General features: G+C 35.0%; 1 protein-coding gene across 1 annotated transcript in view; it reads right to left on the reverse strand.

Annotated features, from left to right (window-relative positions):
- Window positions 1–4,996: 4,996 nt before the first annotated feature.
- Window positions 4,997–19,413, reverse strand: part of PRKX (protein kinase cAMP-dependent X-linked catalytic subunit) — a 55,831-nt gene continuing 41,414 nt past the window's right edge. The window contains exons 5-9 of the mRNA XM_058045778.1: window positions 17,922–18,017; window positions 14,216–14,273; window positions 12,089–12,166; window positions 9,148–9,296; window positions 4,997–8,746 (exon numbers count right to left, since the gene is read on the reverse strand). Of these exons, the coding sequence (XP_057901761.1) occupies window positions 9,171–9,296; window positions 12,089–12,166; window positions 14,216–14,273; window positions 17,922–18,017 (358 nt within the window). The 3' untranslated portion in view covers window positions 4,997–8,746; window positions 9,148–9,170. The remainder of the gene's footprint in view (window positions 8,747–9,147; window positions 9,297–12,088; window positions 12,167–14,215; window positions 14,274–17,921; window positions 18,018–19,413) is intronic.

Consider the following 19,413-nt stretch of genomic DNA (forward strand, 5'->3'; position numbering starts at 1 on the left):
ACTTATTAGTGGCTGCTTAGAAAACTTTAAAATGGAAAAAAAAAATCTAAAAATAAATGCTTTATTTTTTAGTGAAATACAGGAAGAAAAGAGCAGTGTATATTTTATTTTCTCAGCTTTTGAGGATGGTTCTAAGAATGTCACTTAAAATGAGTACAAAATTTTGTTTTGTTGCTTTGGCTCCAGATGGCTCTGCCTGAGCAGGGGTGTTGGGCCAGCTGACCTTTGGAGAGCCTTTCCAACCTCAACCACCCTCTGCTTCTGTGAGATGGTCAAGCAAAAGTCAAAACTTTTCCCAAGTATTTCCTTCCCCTGCTTCAAATTAATCCACCTAATTTGATCCTTGAAGTCCTGAGCTTCTCTGGTGTAGCATAACGTACTTGCATGAGATTCTGACAGAAAACTTTCAAACCCAAGGATATAACACTTCCTCTCCCATTCCCAAGACATTGCTGTTCTTTAGTTTCAAGTCCTCTCTCCACCCCTAGAAACTGCATCTGCCTTAAATCAACTACTGCATGGGTGGTGGGTTTTTTTTTAGTTGGTTTTGGTTTTATTCTCATAGAAAGGGATACAGTATCGAAGGAAATGAGTACTGAAGATTTTTATTTCACATAGTTCTTTTTCCAATTTGAAAAAATTTAACCCCTGAGCAAAGGAAGGTACGCTGCCTAAATGTGCTGTGGTGATACCAGGCAATAAATGCAATGCAGATATATTTTTTCCCGCTTCTTGCCACAGGTAAATATTTGTTCTGCAGTGTTACATTTCTATTAGAGCATTTTGTAGAAGGTAAGGTTTTCACATACCCAGACACCCTGCTTTCCCAGACACTTACACACAGCCCTACTAACTTCAAACTATTCAAAACATGTAAACTGAGATAAATTGGGTAAATGGAACTATTGACATTAATAGGAGAAACCTTATTTATTATTTCTTAAGCTTTACATCTGTAAGGTCTTGTTTGAAAGAATTTTAATTACCATGCTACTGGAAATCCTTTTAAATACTCTACAACGATAGGATGTGTTCTCTCTTTTGTTTGTCTCCTCATTAATTGTCTTCCACGATAATTCATTGTTTGAATCTGTAATGTATTGCTGCTATTGCTCATAATACTTTGAGAAAAAAAAACCAACAAACCAGGATCAGAGATTTTTTCAATAAAATAAACATTAGTGAACTCCACTGAATGTCACCCTCAGGGAAACAAGCTTGAACATGAAGCAAACACTTGCAAGACATTACAGGAAAATACAACTATTGATGCCTTTAAAAGGAACTAGCTAAGAAAAGTAAATGCAAGAACTTTATTGGCAATATATGAAACTATACTATAACTCAAAGCTGTGTCTCAAGGCGGCTTTTGTTTTAGCTTCCAATATATCATATGCATATAGCCCTATGCAGAGAAAAGAAACCAAAACCCAACAAAACCCTCACACTCATGGACAACATATGTTCTAAATGTCATTGACTGTTTCTATATTCCTCTTGCAGATTTTCTTCTTTTAGTTGCTTGAAGTTATGCCAATCTCAGATCAACTAAAGAGATTTAGAGAGAAAACTTATGGAACTAATTATTTCAAGTAGGATGACATCTCCACTCAATGTACAGAATACACTAGAAGCTTAAAAACAATACAAGGAAAATGACCCTTCATTTAAATTTTTTATTGCATAATTACTATTCCTCTCGACACTTTGAAAATAGAAAATCCAGAACACAGGCCACAACAAATGAAGTAACTTTCAGTACTGCTCATGGTTTTGGCACTGGCACGATAAGAAAGTCAATTTAGTTTTAATTTTTAATTACATTGAAAAAATAATCACTTCACTGTTTGATCATTCAATCTTCTCATTTTATACTTGGAAATATAAAAAGTAAGAATTCACAGAAAAATAAGAGAAAAATAAAAGAAAAATAAGAACTCTAAATCTGAACACATTCAAAGCAGGAATTTATTAATCTGAAGGGGTTACTGTTTATGGATAATGCATTTACATGAGATTGCTGTTCCTTGATAATGCATTTCCATTATCAACTGAAAGCTCAGCTTTATTAACAGGGGAAAAAATTTACCTACTTCTGTTTACTTACCTGCTTATTTTTTTGCAAAACTTGCTAGTAGAATAGGTAAAAGCTTGACCAAAAACTAAGAACAGAATGTTAAGTCATCTAGTTAACATGCATCAAGGAAACTGGTTATCAGTGCAAATGGAAGACATGCCACTTGTGAATGTTTTATTTACTGTATTAACACAGGTTAGCAGTACTGCTTCACTTAAATGGTGCTTCACAAGCAAAATTCAACTACAATTTCTTTGTAACTGATAAAATAAAACCAGGCCAAAGAAGCTACTAGATATTATATACAAAATTTGAAACACTCCATATTTTTTGGCATTTGTTCATCAAACTTCAGAAGCACATAATAGCACAGAATATTTTACTTTTGTATTCCAAATCAAAAACTGAGCTCTCTAATGCTTAATTTCTGAAGAGTTGCCATTGTAAAGGGCAGAGTTTTTCTATACCTCAGTCTTAATATTTGTTAAGTTGCTCAATTATACTCTCTCAAAGCTGGTCCTCCAAGGTGAAAAGATTTAAGTTTACGCTCTGCAGGCTCAAGCAAGCTGCTGTTTTCTTCATGTGAATTGCAACAGTACTGGCAATGAAAGCACGGCCACCTCCTCTGCACAGCTTACACCTGGGCGGAAAATTAGGAGCATGATGACTGTAAAGACTGTCCTTCTCCAACCAAGGGATTTTAGTCCCAAGGATTCTCTAAACTACACTGATTACTGACTTAAATTGAAATAAACTCTAACTCCCAAAATTGCATTTTTTGATATTGAGAAAAACAGGAATTTTTGCTTAAAAGACAGCATAAACCTAAGCAGGCACCACCTTTTCTACAACATTTAGTGATAGAACTACAACACTTAGTGATAGATTACATTTGCAAGTATGTAATTTTCAGGCATATCAAGTTCTTTCTTGAATTAAAGTCCAAATCAAGCTTTCCCCTCACCCCAAATATTTTTCTCACATTAATTTGCCTGCTTTATTGCAATTATCCAGAATAGAGACAATATACTGTAAAGAAGAATTAAAGCAAACAAACAAAAAACCTCAACAAACAACTAAAAAAAAAAAATTAAAAAATCTGAATTTGGTTAGTTGTTTAAACTGACACCAACTACACTGTTCAATGTATCTATCTGTACTCTGGCTATGTAAAAACAAGTACAGTAGAGACCCACCTACATGGCACTTCAGACTTCTGCATACTAGAAGTAAGACAGGCCTGCAATTTTGGTCTTTGAGGTCACGTGTCAGTTTTGGGATGCGGCTCAGAGACTTCAGTGGCCTGAACTACAGCTGCAGTAAGAGATGTCAGACTCTCAACAGCCCCAGCAACTTATTAGCATTGAAACAAGTGTCATGAATCAGATAAACCTACCTTAAGTCAAAGTTGGTGCAATAGCCCCGCTGACCGCTGCACTTTTCACAGAATAATAGTTTGAAATATGATTGCACAAAACTGGAAAAAAATTTAGATACATGGAAAATTGTACAATTCAGCTCATTAAAATTTTACAGTATTTCTGGTTTCAAGGATAAATACAAAGCTTGACCCACATTCATATGTGGTGATTTTTGAAGGGTTGATAGAAAGGGAGCATGAAAGGCAGAATGGAGTTGTCTTCTACTGAGAGCAGCAGAAGAGCCTTTTACTTTCCCTGTGAAAAGCCACTTGAATTCTGCAGCTGAGATTGAAGCAGCTAGCAGGGGTTTGCATGTGGAAGGGCTTGATTTGTGAATTATGTAAGAATTCATAAAGTACTGGGCAGGTTCCAGATGTAACAGTGCCAGCTGCTTTCCACCATTCTTTATAGTATCATACCTTCAGTGGTTAACAGGGGGTCACAGAACAGTGACAGTGGGCTACTGTCAAATGCAGTTTTAAGAGTGTTTTACCCTAAGAAGGCCTAATGAAGCATGAAGTGAGAGATTTGGGGGTACTGAACAAAACCTACCTGCCCTGAATGAGTGAAAAAGTGTATTTTAAATGGCTTCTATTGGAAAAGATAAAAAGAGTTACATGTATATTCAAAAAAGACGTAGCACTAAGGACAAATGAACAAAAACTCAGCCACATGGCTGCGGTATGAACAAGATACCAAAGTTCTTTCTTGCTGCCATTAAAAAATTTCCTGTGTTTTAACTGAAAAGTTCTTTTGATTCATGACAAAGACATGACTAAAAGCTTGCCAGGGCTCATTGCAGTATTCCTTCACTTTCCATTAGCAGTCTCTTGAAGCACACGACATGGTGGTTTACAAGAGAAAAACATCAATGCACAGAATTTAGAATGAAGCCAGGCAGAAAAAATTCCATCTTTAAAAAGTGAACCCATAACTAGCCCAAACTGTATCCAGTAGGTTCTATGACTACGTAATTATCACCATATTATGATACCTAAGTGGTAAGAAATAATTGAAAAAATAATTCTCTTCGACCCAAGAGAAGGAATTTAAACAGCTAAACAAATTTTGTTAAAAATGAACTTTTCAAATTTTGATGGACGATGAAATAATGGGTAACTCAGGTAGACATTGTAAGAATATTTTTCAATGCTTAAAGAAACTGATTGAACTGAGTGTTTTGGACAGTGTTCAGGTCATTAAGTTGTTAAAATGCCAAAGGAATTAGGGTCATATAATCAAAGTTTAATGAGAAGTTCAAATTAACACTTTTGATTATTGGTGCACTACCTGAAATGGTTTAGAAAATGTACTTTTTGGTGTTTCTTCGACACCATCTGAAATCTGTTCCAATACTTGCAATCTTGTTCTGAAAAGGATTAAAATGTGAAAAGAAGGAACAGTTGTTTTTCTGCTACTTTCATCTCCCCTTCACCATTTTCTTGGATGAAGAACCCCAATCTCCTTCCAGCATAAATGGAAGCAAACTAGGTTTAAACATTTGGAAAGATATAAAGGTTTATTAAATGAATCCAGATTTGACAGATATTACATTAAATTAAACAGCAATAAAGTTTTACTAGGGTTTATGTACAGATCACAGTGATTTTTCATTGTGCAATGAGGGCTGACTTTGTAAGTTGAACAGTACTTACACGTGAGCTACAACAAGCAACCAGCTACACACAACATTAGCCCAAGTGAACCTCGCAAGTCGAGCAGTCCAAACTGATTATGCAGCACACAAATGCCTGCTACCACTATCACTACTTTCTACACAACAGAGTATTTATAAAGCAGTCAAGGTTTGCCATAGAAAAGTGCAAAACATGGGAAGTCTGTACACAGTACAGTACAAGAAGGAATCATGCTACAGTCATTGAAAGCTGAAAAATAATTCTATAGCATAGGAAGCACTGCATCACAACTCTTCTGAATGGCAAGCAGATGGGCTGAGGAACAGCCATATCTTCATTGCTTTCAAAACTGTAAAATCCCTGTTTATCCATTTAAACATAGTTTAGTACCTATATTTGATCCATAACAATGACTTTCTACAGTGGAAGATCACATGAGTTAAAGCTCAGTAGCACACATATTCATTGATCAAGCTCATTTACAGGAAAATCTACAGCATGTTCTTCATTTCAATCATGAAGCATATCATTTGGTTACAAGGCAATTGAGTTTACAATTCATGTTTATCACTTAAAACCTCAGACTGGGCAATTAAAAATATATATATATAAAACTCAAAAATAAAGGTTGTTTCTTTAATGTTTAACATTCTTGTTCACTGATGTAGAATATCAAAGGCCTATGGGCTCTTGCAAAACAACAGTCCTTATGCAACAGTCTATATGGAACAGTACACATTAACAGAAAGAACCAAAATAAAATGAACTTCAGAGAACACCCTACTTGAATAGGAACTAAAAAATCTTCTAGTCTTCTTTAAAAAAACCCATAAATCCAGAATTCCTAGTGCAGTGTTTACCTGCATGAGCACTCAGACAGAACTACATTAGCGGGCCATGAAGTCCCAGTAAAGACTTAAAGCAGACTCACTTGTGCAAATAAATAAAACAGCCAGGTAATAACACCTCATTAAGCCCAGGACTGTAAAGAAAATAACTGATCGCTTAAAATAATGCTTAAAAAATGTTTTGGTTTTATTTTTTACTTCAGTATTTTAATTTAGAAAAACTGAAAGCAGTTTTGTACTAGAAAGCATGCTGACGAGGTCAGTAGTTAGGTGTATGTACACATGGCTCGGAAACAATGTAAAGTCAATGGATTATCATTATTAATAACATTGTACTCACTTCCTTAGTCTCCATCAGAATGAGTGTCAGTGCATCCACTGCCAGCAATGGATAAAAGTCATAAAAAGAAAATTCACTATCTCCTGTTGTTCAAGCATTCAAAACTTCTAACCGCCACTGTGGCAAATTACTCAATTTCAACTTAATTTCCTCAGATCTGAAGACTTAAACACAGAGCAGCTTTGAAATTTGAAGAAAAATCCTATGTTTAGCACACTTTCTTGAAGTATGTAAATTTCCTAATATGAAATTGATGTATGTATTCAGAGTCCATAAAATACCATACACTTACAGATCAAGAAAACTCCCCAACTGCTTTTGCTCCCCCTTACACAAAGTAAGCTTTGTTTCATGTAATTCCGTTTTTTCAATTGATTTAGAATAACTAATTCCACAGATACAAACATAGTGAGCCAGATTCATTTTTCCAAGAGAATAAGGTACTTGCACTAGGTTAAAACTGTAATTTCCTATGGATTGTCCTGTATTTCATTACACATTCCTACACAATATTCACTGAGTGGCAGCTGCGGCCATCAACTTGCATAACATCAAGACAGCTTTGTGATATTCCAGAATTTTCATTTTGAAATATCTTGATTTTGTTACACATTGTGCATTTTTGACAAGTTATACAACCTCTTTTAGTAAGACTTGCTTTATGAAGAAATAATCTAATATCCTAGATGTTACAGGTTCTCAATAGCACTTCTGTACTGTTTAAACAAAAAAAATTGAGATCACTTTTCCACAAGGAGACTCCAGTAACAGATCTGCAATAAAATCATAAATATGGTCATTTCAGTAGCAATTACTAGAATGCCTACTTGGTAGGCATTCAGGATTTAGTTTAGAAAAACAAATCTTCGGCCTGCACTTATAGCTCTCAGATCAAAAATGTGGAGAGTAGTTTTTGAAAAACACTGTCTGTATGATCTAATCAAACAGTATTATGTAGAGCCATAAGTCATAGTTGTAGAACTTCAGAGAGCTGATGTGTTCTGAGAAAAAAAGAAGGTCCAAATATGGTAATTTCACTAGAAGTTATCTAAACTGACAACATCCTAAAAAAATGTCATTGTGTTTTTTGTAATTGAAGCACTTCAAAATCAACTCCCTTATATTAAGACAAGTATCACAATATGTAACATGAAAAAAACCCTAAGAAAGAGATTCTGCCTAGTATTCAATCTACCTTCATGTTTCTGTGCATTCATATATAGAGATACATACTTATGCACATACTGATATTTAGTGCTACTTAAAATTAAGCAATATTGCAAATACTTCCAAAAAAGTGTGCTCAAGCTGCTAGAAAGATGTTAACACAGGATGAAAAAAGAGACTGTGCATCTAAGTGCAGTGAACTCAGTACATATGAAATTGCTGGCAGCAGGGACTAGGACATTTTCAAAAAAGGAGGAGGAGAAAAATAAGGCTGTAATAAATATTCCGTCTTCCCTCTGATATTCTGAAGTGTTCAGCATACAACAACAACTATTTTGCTAATGAAAAAGGTCTGTTATGGCTCATGCTTTACATTTGGAGAAGACAACAAACTTGTGAGGGAACAACTCCTGTCAGAGCCAGTTAAAGCCCTTTTATCAGGATGGACTGACTTGCATGTTTACAGTGAGTTTTCATGTGATGAATCTCATTTCAGACAGTGTATTATCACTCAAAATTCTGGTTTTCAAAAAGTCATAATTGTAACAGAACTTCATAAATTAGCCATTAAGATACATCTTTAACAACAATAAAACGTGCCCTGGTCTTTCTGCTTTCAAGTACTATGGTTGTAAGTGTGAGGCATTGGAAATTTTAGGTACAAATCTTTTTTAAAACGTAATTATTTCTGTTTTTTACAAAGAATTATAAAAGGTATATAAGATGATGAAAAACTCATTTATCCTTTTTTAAGACTTTTATTCCTAAAGAACTTCTTGAAAAACATTGTTTGAAAAATAAAAATCATAGACTCTGCAAAGTACAAAAATTTACATCTTTGCACAATTCCTGTGCTTTAGTTGTACTGTATCCATTATATACATATATACTAATTTGTGCTTTTAATTACACAAGTTTAGTATAAACTTATAAAATTAAGTCTATGAGTTAATTATGCAAAAAGGATCTGGGAATAGCAGGAAACTCAATTCAACCATAAGTTAAAAAAAAATAATCCTAAAAATATAATTTTAATCAGTCTACTTCAGAGCAGACTACCATTATTACAATTTAATAAACTAAGGTCAAATGTTTACAGCAAAAAATTATTCCTGCCTGCCTCCATATTTTCTGACATTTACTGATACACATATCTGAATGCAGCATCATTCTTAGCCACAAAGAAAATCTTCCTTTATATCTGAACTCCATTGTTCTTCAGACTTGCTCTTAGCACTTCAATTTCCTTCCAGTTTCTAAGACAAAAAAAGAGAACACAAAACTCAAGGTGGACTATTTGAACTCAGTAATAAGTATCAACCTATCACATTTATAAGAGAGAATATTCAGGGTACAGAACTAATCCGACAATCTTATTACTATAGAGTAGTAAAACCTTACAGTTAAAAACTATCACATTTCCTTATCTGTCAAATCATTCTAGGTATTTCTTTTTACACACTATTTAAAAAAATTTAAGGACAGAAGGACTTAAATATTTGTAAGCAAATAAACCTTCATGAATGTAGAAAACCAAATCCTGTGAGGTGATTTTTGTCACCTCAAGCCGTTATAAATCAGAAAATGTAATTCTGCATATGGTTCTCACTCACAGGTCTGCAAGGTTTTCAAGGGCACTCTTGACATTTGGACATACCTTGTTGAGTGCAGACGCTACACTCAGAAGTTCTTGAAAATTTCTAGATCTTTAGGAGGTACCGGAGGTGTTTTGTTCCAGTCATCTTCAGGATAAGCTTCAAAATTGGAAGTATCCCCATCATTGGATACTTTGGGCACTATGGGAGGCTGGTCAGAAGAAGTACAACAAAAATATTAGTAGTTTCCTCAGTGAGCTCCTCTCCATCATACTATTCTGTAAGAGATCTATTAAACAAATGCAGTACAGATTTACCTTCACCTGTTCCCTAATAATGAATGGCACCGAGAGAGAGAAACTTGCAGCAACACATACACTTTCCTACTTTTTGTCAATTTCACACTTAAATAATCTGGCTAAAAGACACTTAGATAATTAATACACTTAATATAGATACCTATTTTATTGAGAGCACTAGCTTCTTTTCAACTAAGAATCTTCATAGCAGCATGGGAATCTGCTACCATATTGAAGGTAGCCTCCTCTTCATTGCTTTCAAATAGATTGATTGCTTTTAAAGAGGTTGAAATTACTAACTTCTGTCTACTAACTGTGTTTTTTCCTAACCTAGCAATAAATTCAAGCAGGTAAAGAAATTGCTTCACCATAACTCATTTCAAAAGGATGGTTATAAAAGCATCTTAATTCAAATAGATTGTTTTTATGAAACTTGAAGGTGCCAAGTATCAGTTTTTGTTTGTTTTCACAGAGGATCCTTTCAATTTCTAGCATTGCTCATCAGCTTTACAGTCCCTGTAGTTTTTACTTGTCTGAAATCTAACATTGAGAATGCACTGTGCTTCTGGCAACAGACTACGAGATAAAGATCCCTTCAGGAACATTGCGTTAATTGCAGGTATTAATGAAGGGCAAACCCCATTTCCTCTCTCAAGGGACATTCATGTCTCTATCCTCTTCTCAGCAACTGAGAGCTTAACTATCATGCTGAATCCAACAGAACACTTTAGAATGAGAAAACCCTATGGATGATCACTGAACTGGCTCCAATTTACACCCAAGACAGAATTATAAAGTATAGCAAAATGCTATTCTGCATATCCTCAAAAAGAAAAAAGTCTGGCTTCCACTAGCTCATGAGATCTTATTTGATCTTTTGGGCTTTTCAAAATGGTGTCATCATCAGTTGGTTTTCAGTGGGAAAGACAGGTCCCTGTATGATAGTACTTCTAACCTTCAGCCAAAAGCAGAGTGCTAATTTTGTGTCTGGCAGTCACAGTAACACTGCCCAGATGCTGAGGAAAATGTGCAGAATCTGCTCTGCCCCTGAGAAATGTCTGCTCCACTGTGGGCAGTGCCTGGTACCCCTCCTCCCTGTAAGCATTTTGGCAGAAAAAGCCAGTTTTGTGAAGTGACACGTAGAAAGAAAAAAACAAGAGAGAAAGGATGATTAATGAAACAATTATCTGCCTTTCAGCCATTGCTATTGTTTATATGATATTGATATTTAGGACCTTATTCAGACCATGATTCCATGCATAATCTATACAATAGACAAATTCAGGCTTTTTACTAGGAAAATGGAGCATTGTGTGCATTATTTCATATTTTCAATCTCTTCATCAGTATGAAATCATGAGAACAAATTCTATAGAGGCAGCTATATTCTTCAAATAACCAACTAAAATTCTGATCCACTTCACATCCCTACTCTCAAGTTTAATTAAATATCACTTCATCTTCCAAGACCTTAATAGTAATCTGAATGCTATGGTGACTCTTTTAAAATTAATTTTTAAAATAAAAATGCCACATAAAGGATGTTTGGACCTGAGACATTTGATTGTACATCTAATAATAATTTTTAGTACTATTTGTTTTTTATTGCTTAGGTTGCCATAAACGTCTGAGTTTATATATTATTAAACAGGTTATCATCTAGTTTGTGTTCTTTGCAGGTTTGGTAAACAGAATTTAGAGTAAATACCTAGAAAAATGTGACTTCATTACAATGCATATACATAAAAATATCAACTGGTTGCAGTAATGATTAAAAATAAAACAAACCCACACATTTAAAACACTGGAAACTTATTTTTCTTAAAGAGAAAAGCCATCTATAGCTTTGTATTAGATATTATTTACAAGAATACATCAAGAAGATTTTAATATTGTCTCTTTTTTTTTTTTGCAAGAACTCAAGGTATCTACCTGGAATTTAAGTGGAAGAAACTAGTGCAAAGAAAATAAAAACAAATGTTTAATTTGTACTTGACTGACTGCATGAGGTAACTCAGCCTCTGCTACAGAAAACCACTGCTGTAAGGAATTGTACAAATTAGAACTTTGAGGAAGGAAAGAAAGAAAGCAGTTTTACTTCTAAAGTACTTTAAAAGTATTTTGTAGTGTTGGTAGCTTTTGCAAACATCTGCCCTCATATAGTACTAGAATTCAGTGCTATAAAAGTCTGTTGGAATTACATTCATAAATCCTTCTCTTTCACCTTTCCTATTCCTCCTACTCCCATGTGCTCTACATTTACCTGAATTGAACTTGGTACAAAAATTTAAAGCCCAGAATAAAATGCCTCCATATACATAAGGACAGGGAAAAAAGAAAAACAAAATCAAACCAACAAATGAGCAATCCCCTCCACGTCCCCCAATAAAAAAACCACTTACAAGTAATCACTTAGAAAACCCTAAACCTGAAAACTAAACTCTGCATTAACAAATCATCTTCAGCAAACTAAAGCAGGGATTTTTTTAGACAGTTCGTATATAGACAAAAGTGCAGACACTCATACAATGAACTCCACATTGCAAAAAGGCCAATATGCATTTAATTACTAAGTGTGCATATAGACATGTGCTTATACACACACAAACACACAGATACAACAGCCAACAAACCTTCAACAGATCAGCTTAAATGAACAATGATTTCTCCCTGTGATGTCCTACACAGTATTTGCAGAATGTACCTTGAGTCTCCTTTGAGGTACAGCATCCCAGTCTATCGACCTGAACCATCGATGTCTCTTCACATCATCGGCTCCATTCTTTAAGGAAAGAAATCAAAATTACTATTTTTTAAGCTTACATGTATGCCAAACCATGTATTTCATTACAAGGATTGTAATATCAGGTCTATCCTTTTTTCTTTTTTTTCAGGTGATAATCATGAAAAGACTCTAAAGGATAAATTCATAGTGTTAATTCCCTAGTAGGTCCTGAGTTCCAGCAATAAAACCCAAGTAATTTTGATTTGGGTTTTTTTTGGGCTTTTTTTAGCATTCTTCTGACACAATGGAGATCAAGAACAGGCTTTAAAGTATCCACAAAACCATTAGTTACTGTCCTATTTACTTTTGTTTTCACCAACATTTTAGAGAATGTCTTATATTCAGATATACTTTCTAATCCTTGCGCTATAAAAAAAAACCTGAGGGTTGATGGTGTTTTAAATAAAAATAATGTCTGGGAAGCACATAGCTTTTTAAAATATTACAGGCATTTAATGCTGACAGCAAGAGGTTCTCAGTCCTGTTACAAAAGTAAATATATTAAAACATTTGTTTTCATTTTAGATATACAGCTAAAGGTGTATTTGCCTTGTAATGATTATTCTCTCTGGGGTGCCTGTTTTATTTATGTGCATAAGAAACAAAAATGTCTCTTTTTTTCATGATTAAGCTTGTTTCAAGCACAGACTTGTTCTCAAGGCATTAAGCACTGGGGAAAAACAGCTGGTTCCCTGTCTCAGGCCTGATCAAAGCACAGCACTCAAGACTGTAACATATACAGCTCCACAAAACCAAGCATTATCACACATTTGGGTTTTTTCAGATTTATGTGGAGTGGAAATATCCATGCTCATATCCAATGAGGCATCAAGGAGAACAGTTCACGTAGTTCCCTCAAAAGCAGATCTGACTGAATGTTTCACCAGAAAATGTTTTGTGGGATTTACATATTTTTGAAACAATTATGACAATGGAAAAGGATCAGACACAAGTCTGACCTGGTGCTCTCATCCCAAAATCTGTTCTTAATTAGAACTGGTTTTGATTTAAGAATTTTAGTCAATTGTAGGGAAAGCCCCAAAACAAACCTAAGCAACCATGGACTAAAAAAATCCCCAGAAAACAGAAAACTCAACCAAACACATTTGCTCAAAGCCTGCGTTTGAACAAGTCAAGATTTGCTTTTATTTTTGTTTTCCTTCAAAGCTGTCCAAAGATATAAAAGTTTTCACTGATAAATGAGTTGAAAAACTTTCAGCTTAAGAAATTCTCCTGAAAAAGACTACAAAGGATTCTGAAGGATAAGAAAAAACATTATGTTCTGTTTTTTTTTACCAATCTAACTTTGTGCCATAAAAAAGCTCCAAAAGAAAACACCGGAGAGCTGGTTAAAGCATTTATATTAATATGTTAAGAAAACCCTGGATGATTGTGCACTTCTTACCATCTTCACCTATGTTTACCATTCAAGGGGCTTTGGGCCAAAAACCAAACCTCTAACATCCCTTCCCCAGAGAAATAAAAATTTTAGATGTCTCCTAAGGGAAAGATTATACATGGTAATTTCAGTATCTATTGTCTTCATAAAACTGTTTGGATTAGGGTAAATAATTCTTCCTGGTGGAAGAGTATTTGACTGTGCTTAATCAGCACCACCAAGACAATGACCAGGTATCACTACAATCCTTATATTTTTAAAATAATTTTTAAACCTCAAGTTTGATTAGCGGCCCTTCTGGGATTATCACTGCCACAAAAACGAACCAAATGAGCTGGCACCATCCACTACAGGACTTAATATCATGTTTCTGGTCTAATCTAGGTTTGCACATTAATGAACAGGTGGTGGTGAGGAGAGAGGAAAACCACCATCAAGAGTAGCATTAATTCAAATAGTGGAATGATTTTCAGAAACACAGAAATACAGAGGTAAATTTGCATTTAGGATTGCATAACCTAAGTAATGTATGGGAAACTGTATGTGTTTCATGCTTCTTGAACCAAAAATTCTATGAAGAGCTGGTCTATATCTTTCCTACAGAATTCTTTCAACCTTGTGTGTTACACTAAGGATTTTACACTGACCTTCATATTTCCAAGTCGTCTTGTTCTGTCAACCACAAGCAGCTTCTTAATAAGGTCTCTGAAGTAGAGAAAACAGGTTCTCTGTTAAACAGAAGTAACTTATATTTGATTGTCAAGTGTTACAGAATAAAGACATGCTTCCCTCTGACCATTCATTTCCTCATATTTTAGGACATTTAAGAGTAAGCAATAAAAAAGAATCTAACAGAATTCTTGCAGATTTCTTTTAGACTCTTGCAAGAAACAAAGGGAAAAAACCTCTTCTTTCTCTTCCCCTGCCCCTTGCCAAGTAGCACCATTTTGTTCTTTGTATTTTTTCATTTTGCTCAGCATGCCCAATCTCAAAACCTCAATGTTTTTTCTCCAACAGATCTCCAATCTGCCTGACAGAACTCAACACTAAAATGCATTAAAAAAGCAGATAAAGTTGCACCCTCATCTTTCTGCTAAATATCCAGGGAAACCATGGAAGAGCTAGTCATCTGCTTAAAACTAGTAACATCTATAATTTAACTGAAAACATAAAGTCTCACTGAGATACTGGCTCATTGAACAGTTCTACATAAAACTAAATCAACATTTTAAGCAACTGAAAGAAGTTTAGAGACAGAAAACTCTTCCATGTTAATAGCAAAGTACTTCAAATATTAAGCCCCAAACAACTATGACATAAACCAAAAGTATCATAATTTATGGAATTAGCTTCATTACTTGCGAGTTGAAAGAAAAATACGGCTTCATATTTCTATAAGCAGTTGCATTTTATCTCAAAGATTATTTTGCTATTTGATTTTAGAAAACTGGCATTCTGGACTAATTGCATGAAGTACCAATGACAAGAAAGAACAAAAGTTTAACCATCCTTATTTCTATAACCTCAATTATTCCTGAGAGATGACATACAGCATGAAACGGAGATTAAGGAGTATGGCTAGTTCAAATTTTCAACAATATCAAAGGTTTAAAAAAGTCAACTGTTTTATTTACAGAAATTAACACAAACTTAATGACACACCTGCCTCTCTCCATCCCTACCTGTAATGTCTACTATGCCTCCCAAAAATAGCAGTGTCACCTATCCTTGATATCACAAAAGTGTGTGCAGAATAAACTGAATATGCTAGACTGTTTGAAAAGCTGTTGCATTTGGCAGAAACACAATTCTAAAATTCAACTGGAAAAAAGTTAAATTACCAGATATATGAATAAAAAAAGTCCATGGAGGAAGCAGTTTTTAAAACTCTCGTGATTATTCCAGACAATCAATATTTCAATTAGATTAAATCATGTGACCAACTCCTTTCACAGTCACCTTTACAGAAAGATCCCTTTCTACTTCACAAAGACCATTCATCATGGAGGAGGACTATAAGCACACTTGAAAACAGAAGTAGGACTGAAAAGAAATACAGAAACCCAAAAAGAGATTCACAGAGTTTATGGGCAAAGACACTTTCCCATTCCTATAAAACCAGAAAACATTTCATGGATCATTCTTGGCTTGCTTCAAAAATTCATCATAAAACAGGTAAGGGATGAGCTTACTTGCTGATACAGTATTGTTACTAAATATGATACTTGCTGCATTGATCAGTGAAATATCCATTGAATTGAAACCAATAATAGTTCCGTAGCTCTTTATTACATTGATTCTAAATACTCATTTAAAAATTATGTTAAAATTAATTCAATAGATACGCTGGTGCATGTTTCTGAGAACCAAATTCTACATGAAGGTCTCTGCAGAGCAATAGTCAGTAAAATGGTGTAACAGGGACATTTCGTTTGGAGGTTTCCAAAAGTGGCTTTGCAAAAAAAACCTTAAAAAAGCAGTAAGGAAAAGTGACATTCATGCATCAGGAGGGAAAGCAGAAGTGGTACAAATTCAGAAAATAAAGAGTACAGGAGGGTGATAAGGGATAGGTGAGTAAAAAATGTAAATGCCTGTAAGCTCAGGCAGTACATATCCATAGGGAGAGAAGCGCTCTCAGATTTCAGAAAGGGAAACAGTTTTGCTGCCTCAGAACAGAGAGTTAAAACTTTATATAGCACTAGTACTTCAGACACAGTCTGGATCTGACAGGACCCAAGACAGTCTTCTTTCTGGCTGAAATACTGATTTATTGGAAGAAGAGAGAAAACAGATGGGTTAGAAGGTAAGAGAAGAAGACTGCCTTCATTAGACAAAATAATCTTGGCACTTGCTTTAAGGTAATGATGCAGAGATGTTCAAGGACTATCCAGTTCTGCATATTGTGGTTTAAAAGAAGGAAGAGGGGCTGACATCCAAGACACTGTGTTCACAACTCACTGCAGAAAGTAAGTGAAGCCACAAGAGTAGTGTGGCCAGCAGGACAGAACAGCGATTGGCCCCCTCTACTTGTCAGTGGTGAGACCACACTTCGTGTTTCTGTGTCCAGTTCTGGGCCACTCACTTGAAGAAAGGCATTGAGATGCTGGTGTGAGTCCAGAGAAGGGCAATGGAGCTGGTGAAGGATCTGGAGGGTAAGTCCTACAAGGAGTGGCTGAGGGAGCTGGGATTGTTTAGCCAGGATAAAAGGAGGCTCAGGGGTTACTAGTCTCTGTAACAGCTTTCATTATATTGGATGGGTTGTTAGAGATGATAACCGAATTTGAGGTGTTCCCCCTCCTGATCACAATATTACAGTTCAGTGCACAGAATACTAGAAGAGATAATCAGTTTTCTTTCCCAAACCAATTGGATTAAGAAGACTGGATAAACTACACTAAACTGTAAACTGTGTGGAGCTACTGACAGAAAACTGTTACAAAGACATAAGAATATGAGACACTAGTCAGCCTAAGGGGAAGCAGACATGCTTCATTCAGTGCACTCAATGATTCAGTGGAAACTCAAAAACAAAACAAAACACAACACAACACTTTCTCAAATGATTAGTTTTGCTTGTATGTTTACCCAGTAGTGACAGTAAGCAAGTGCCTCTCTGAAGTCACCATCAAAACATCACAAGTGATTAACAAAGGAGTAGCTTCCTGTCTTCACTCCATCACTCACTCAGTTGTCACTTAGAAGAAACTTCATGTTTATAATCACATTTCCTCATGTTCCAATGTTTACTAAAAATTATTTCAGTTATGGAATTTTCAAATAGGAAAAAAAAACTTATTTCATCTGCAATACACTTTCAGCAATTGCTAAATACTGAAAATTAAACCCACATTATATGTATATGTAATACTCCACACTGAACTGGGCCCCTGCTATCACAAATTTAAGTTGACTTTACACTAGAACTTCTGAAGTACCACAGTTCACTCAAGTAATTATGCTGAGAGTGATTTAAGTGGTATGTATCTATGGATAGAAACAGTTTTAGTGTCCTCTTCCTGCTCTCCTAATTTTTGCTCAGATTATCTCCTCATATTTCTCCTCTTGACCTTCTTACAGGACATGCCAATGGGTGGAAGGTGGAAAAGCATTTAATAACCCATAATAAACAGAAAAGATAGGCAGATACTATCTTACAACTGTATCACCACCTTGAAGTCTACAAAATATGTAAGCTTATTTGGACTGAAAGTGTAAATGTAATATCAAATATTTTCCAACATGATGTTTCAGAAAATCAGAATCTGCAATCAGGTCTTCTAAAAAGATTTTTTAGAAACAGTGCTCAGCAGGTATTTAGAATAGAAAAGACAGTGTTGGGAGTCATGGACTTACTTTACATATAAATCCAAATGCCTCGGGAAATCTATTTTGCCAGCAAGAATCTTCTGATATATACCAAATGGATTGTCATCAAAAAATGGAGGAAACCTATTTTAATATAGAAAATTTTCAGAGGTTAGAAAAGAAGTTCTAAAAATTTTATAAGCAATATTATGTTATAGCAATTTCCCTCAGAAATAATTGATGAAGTTGTTCTTTTTGCTAGGACACTACCAATCAAGTACTATCTTGAAGAATAATTTAAGGCTGCCATTGTAAAACAGAAAACATTTTTGTACACAACACACTGAATGCAGAATTAGAATTTAAATATAACAACAGAATAGAAAAATATAAAATTGCTACACAATTGCCATAAAAATCTAACTTATAAAAAAAAATTCAGTTCAAAAGTAGAAAATGCTTTGCTTTTATCTCCAAAACCCAGGGATATACTCTCCAAAAGAGCATTACCGTTTTTGATCTTGTCCTGTAACTGCCAGCACACCCTTATTTACCAGTTTCTCTCTAAAGTGTTAAAGGACCTTCACATGAATACATTATCCAGTTCAGTTATTTGTTGTACATCTTGAATTCAACTATGTGTTTTGCTAGATAAGGTTTTTGAAACAGTCAGACTGCTCACAACTCTCCAAGTGCAGCTGCCTTTCTGTGTGGGACAGATAAAGTTTTCATTTCAAAATCCTCCCCACGATGAATAGTAAACAACATGTAATTAAAATTCTACATTTATGTCTTCTATGAAGTTCTTCATGAAGTTATGAGCTAACAGAGAAACTACTTCTTGTCATACAGCTACAGTAAGACCTGAAAGTTTTCTGCTGTGCTTCCTTTACGAGTACAGCACATCCCTGATGGCTGCAAGAGGTGCATCAGTACAGCCAGGGCAGGCAGCTGAGCACAGGAGCAGTCAGCTTTCTGAGTGTCACTCATGCTCTTGAAAGTTAAACAGGAACCCTTCTAAGGGAATGGAATAGCTCATTCAGTAATCTCAGTCCTGCTTTACCCTCTGTAATCTGACCAAAACAACCCTCTTACTATGCTTCAGCTTCAAAATCCCCACAGAATTAAAAAAACCTGCAGCTTTTGAGTGCTGACCATACTAAAAACATCCAATCACTATTACAGTTTAAATAAAGTATTTTCACATCTCTCTAACATAATTACTTTCTCAGAAAACTTAACTCTGTGCATACGCACACAAATACAGTGCTTGTGGCTTTGGAAATCACTGATAGCACAAAAACAAGGATGAAAACAACATTTCTGCACTTCAGACTTTTTTTAAATTTTATGGTAGTCAAACTACCTTATTCTTCAGCAAGTAATATACATTATTTCCATTATGTTTTCAGAAATATTAATTTCTTCATTATACAGCTGATGATCAAGCGGATTAGCATTCCCTTTGAAATACTGTAAATTTCAGCCACAGGAATAATCAAATTCCATCAGAATAATTAAGTAAAGGTATTTGTAGGCT

This window comes from Melospiza georgiana, chromosome 2 (assembly GCF_028018845.1).
Source record: "Melospiza georgiana isolate bMelGeo1 chromosome 2, bMelGeo1.pri, whole genome shotgun sequence".
Taxonomy (NCBI): domain Eukaryota; kingdom Metazoa; phylum Chordata; class Aves; order Passeriformes; family Passerellidae; genus Melospiza; species Melospiza georgiana.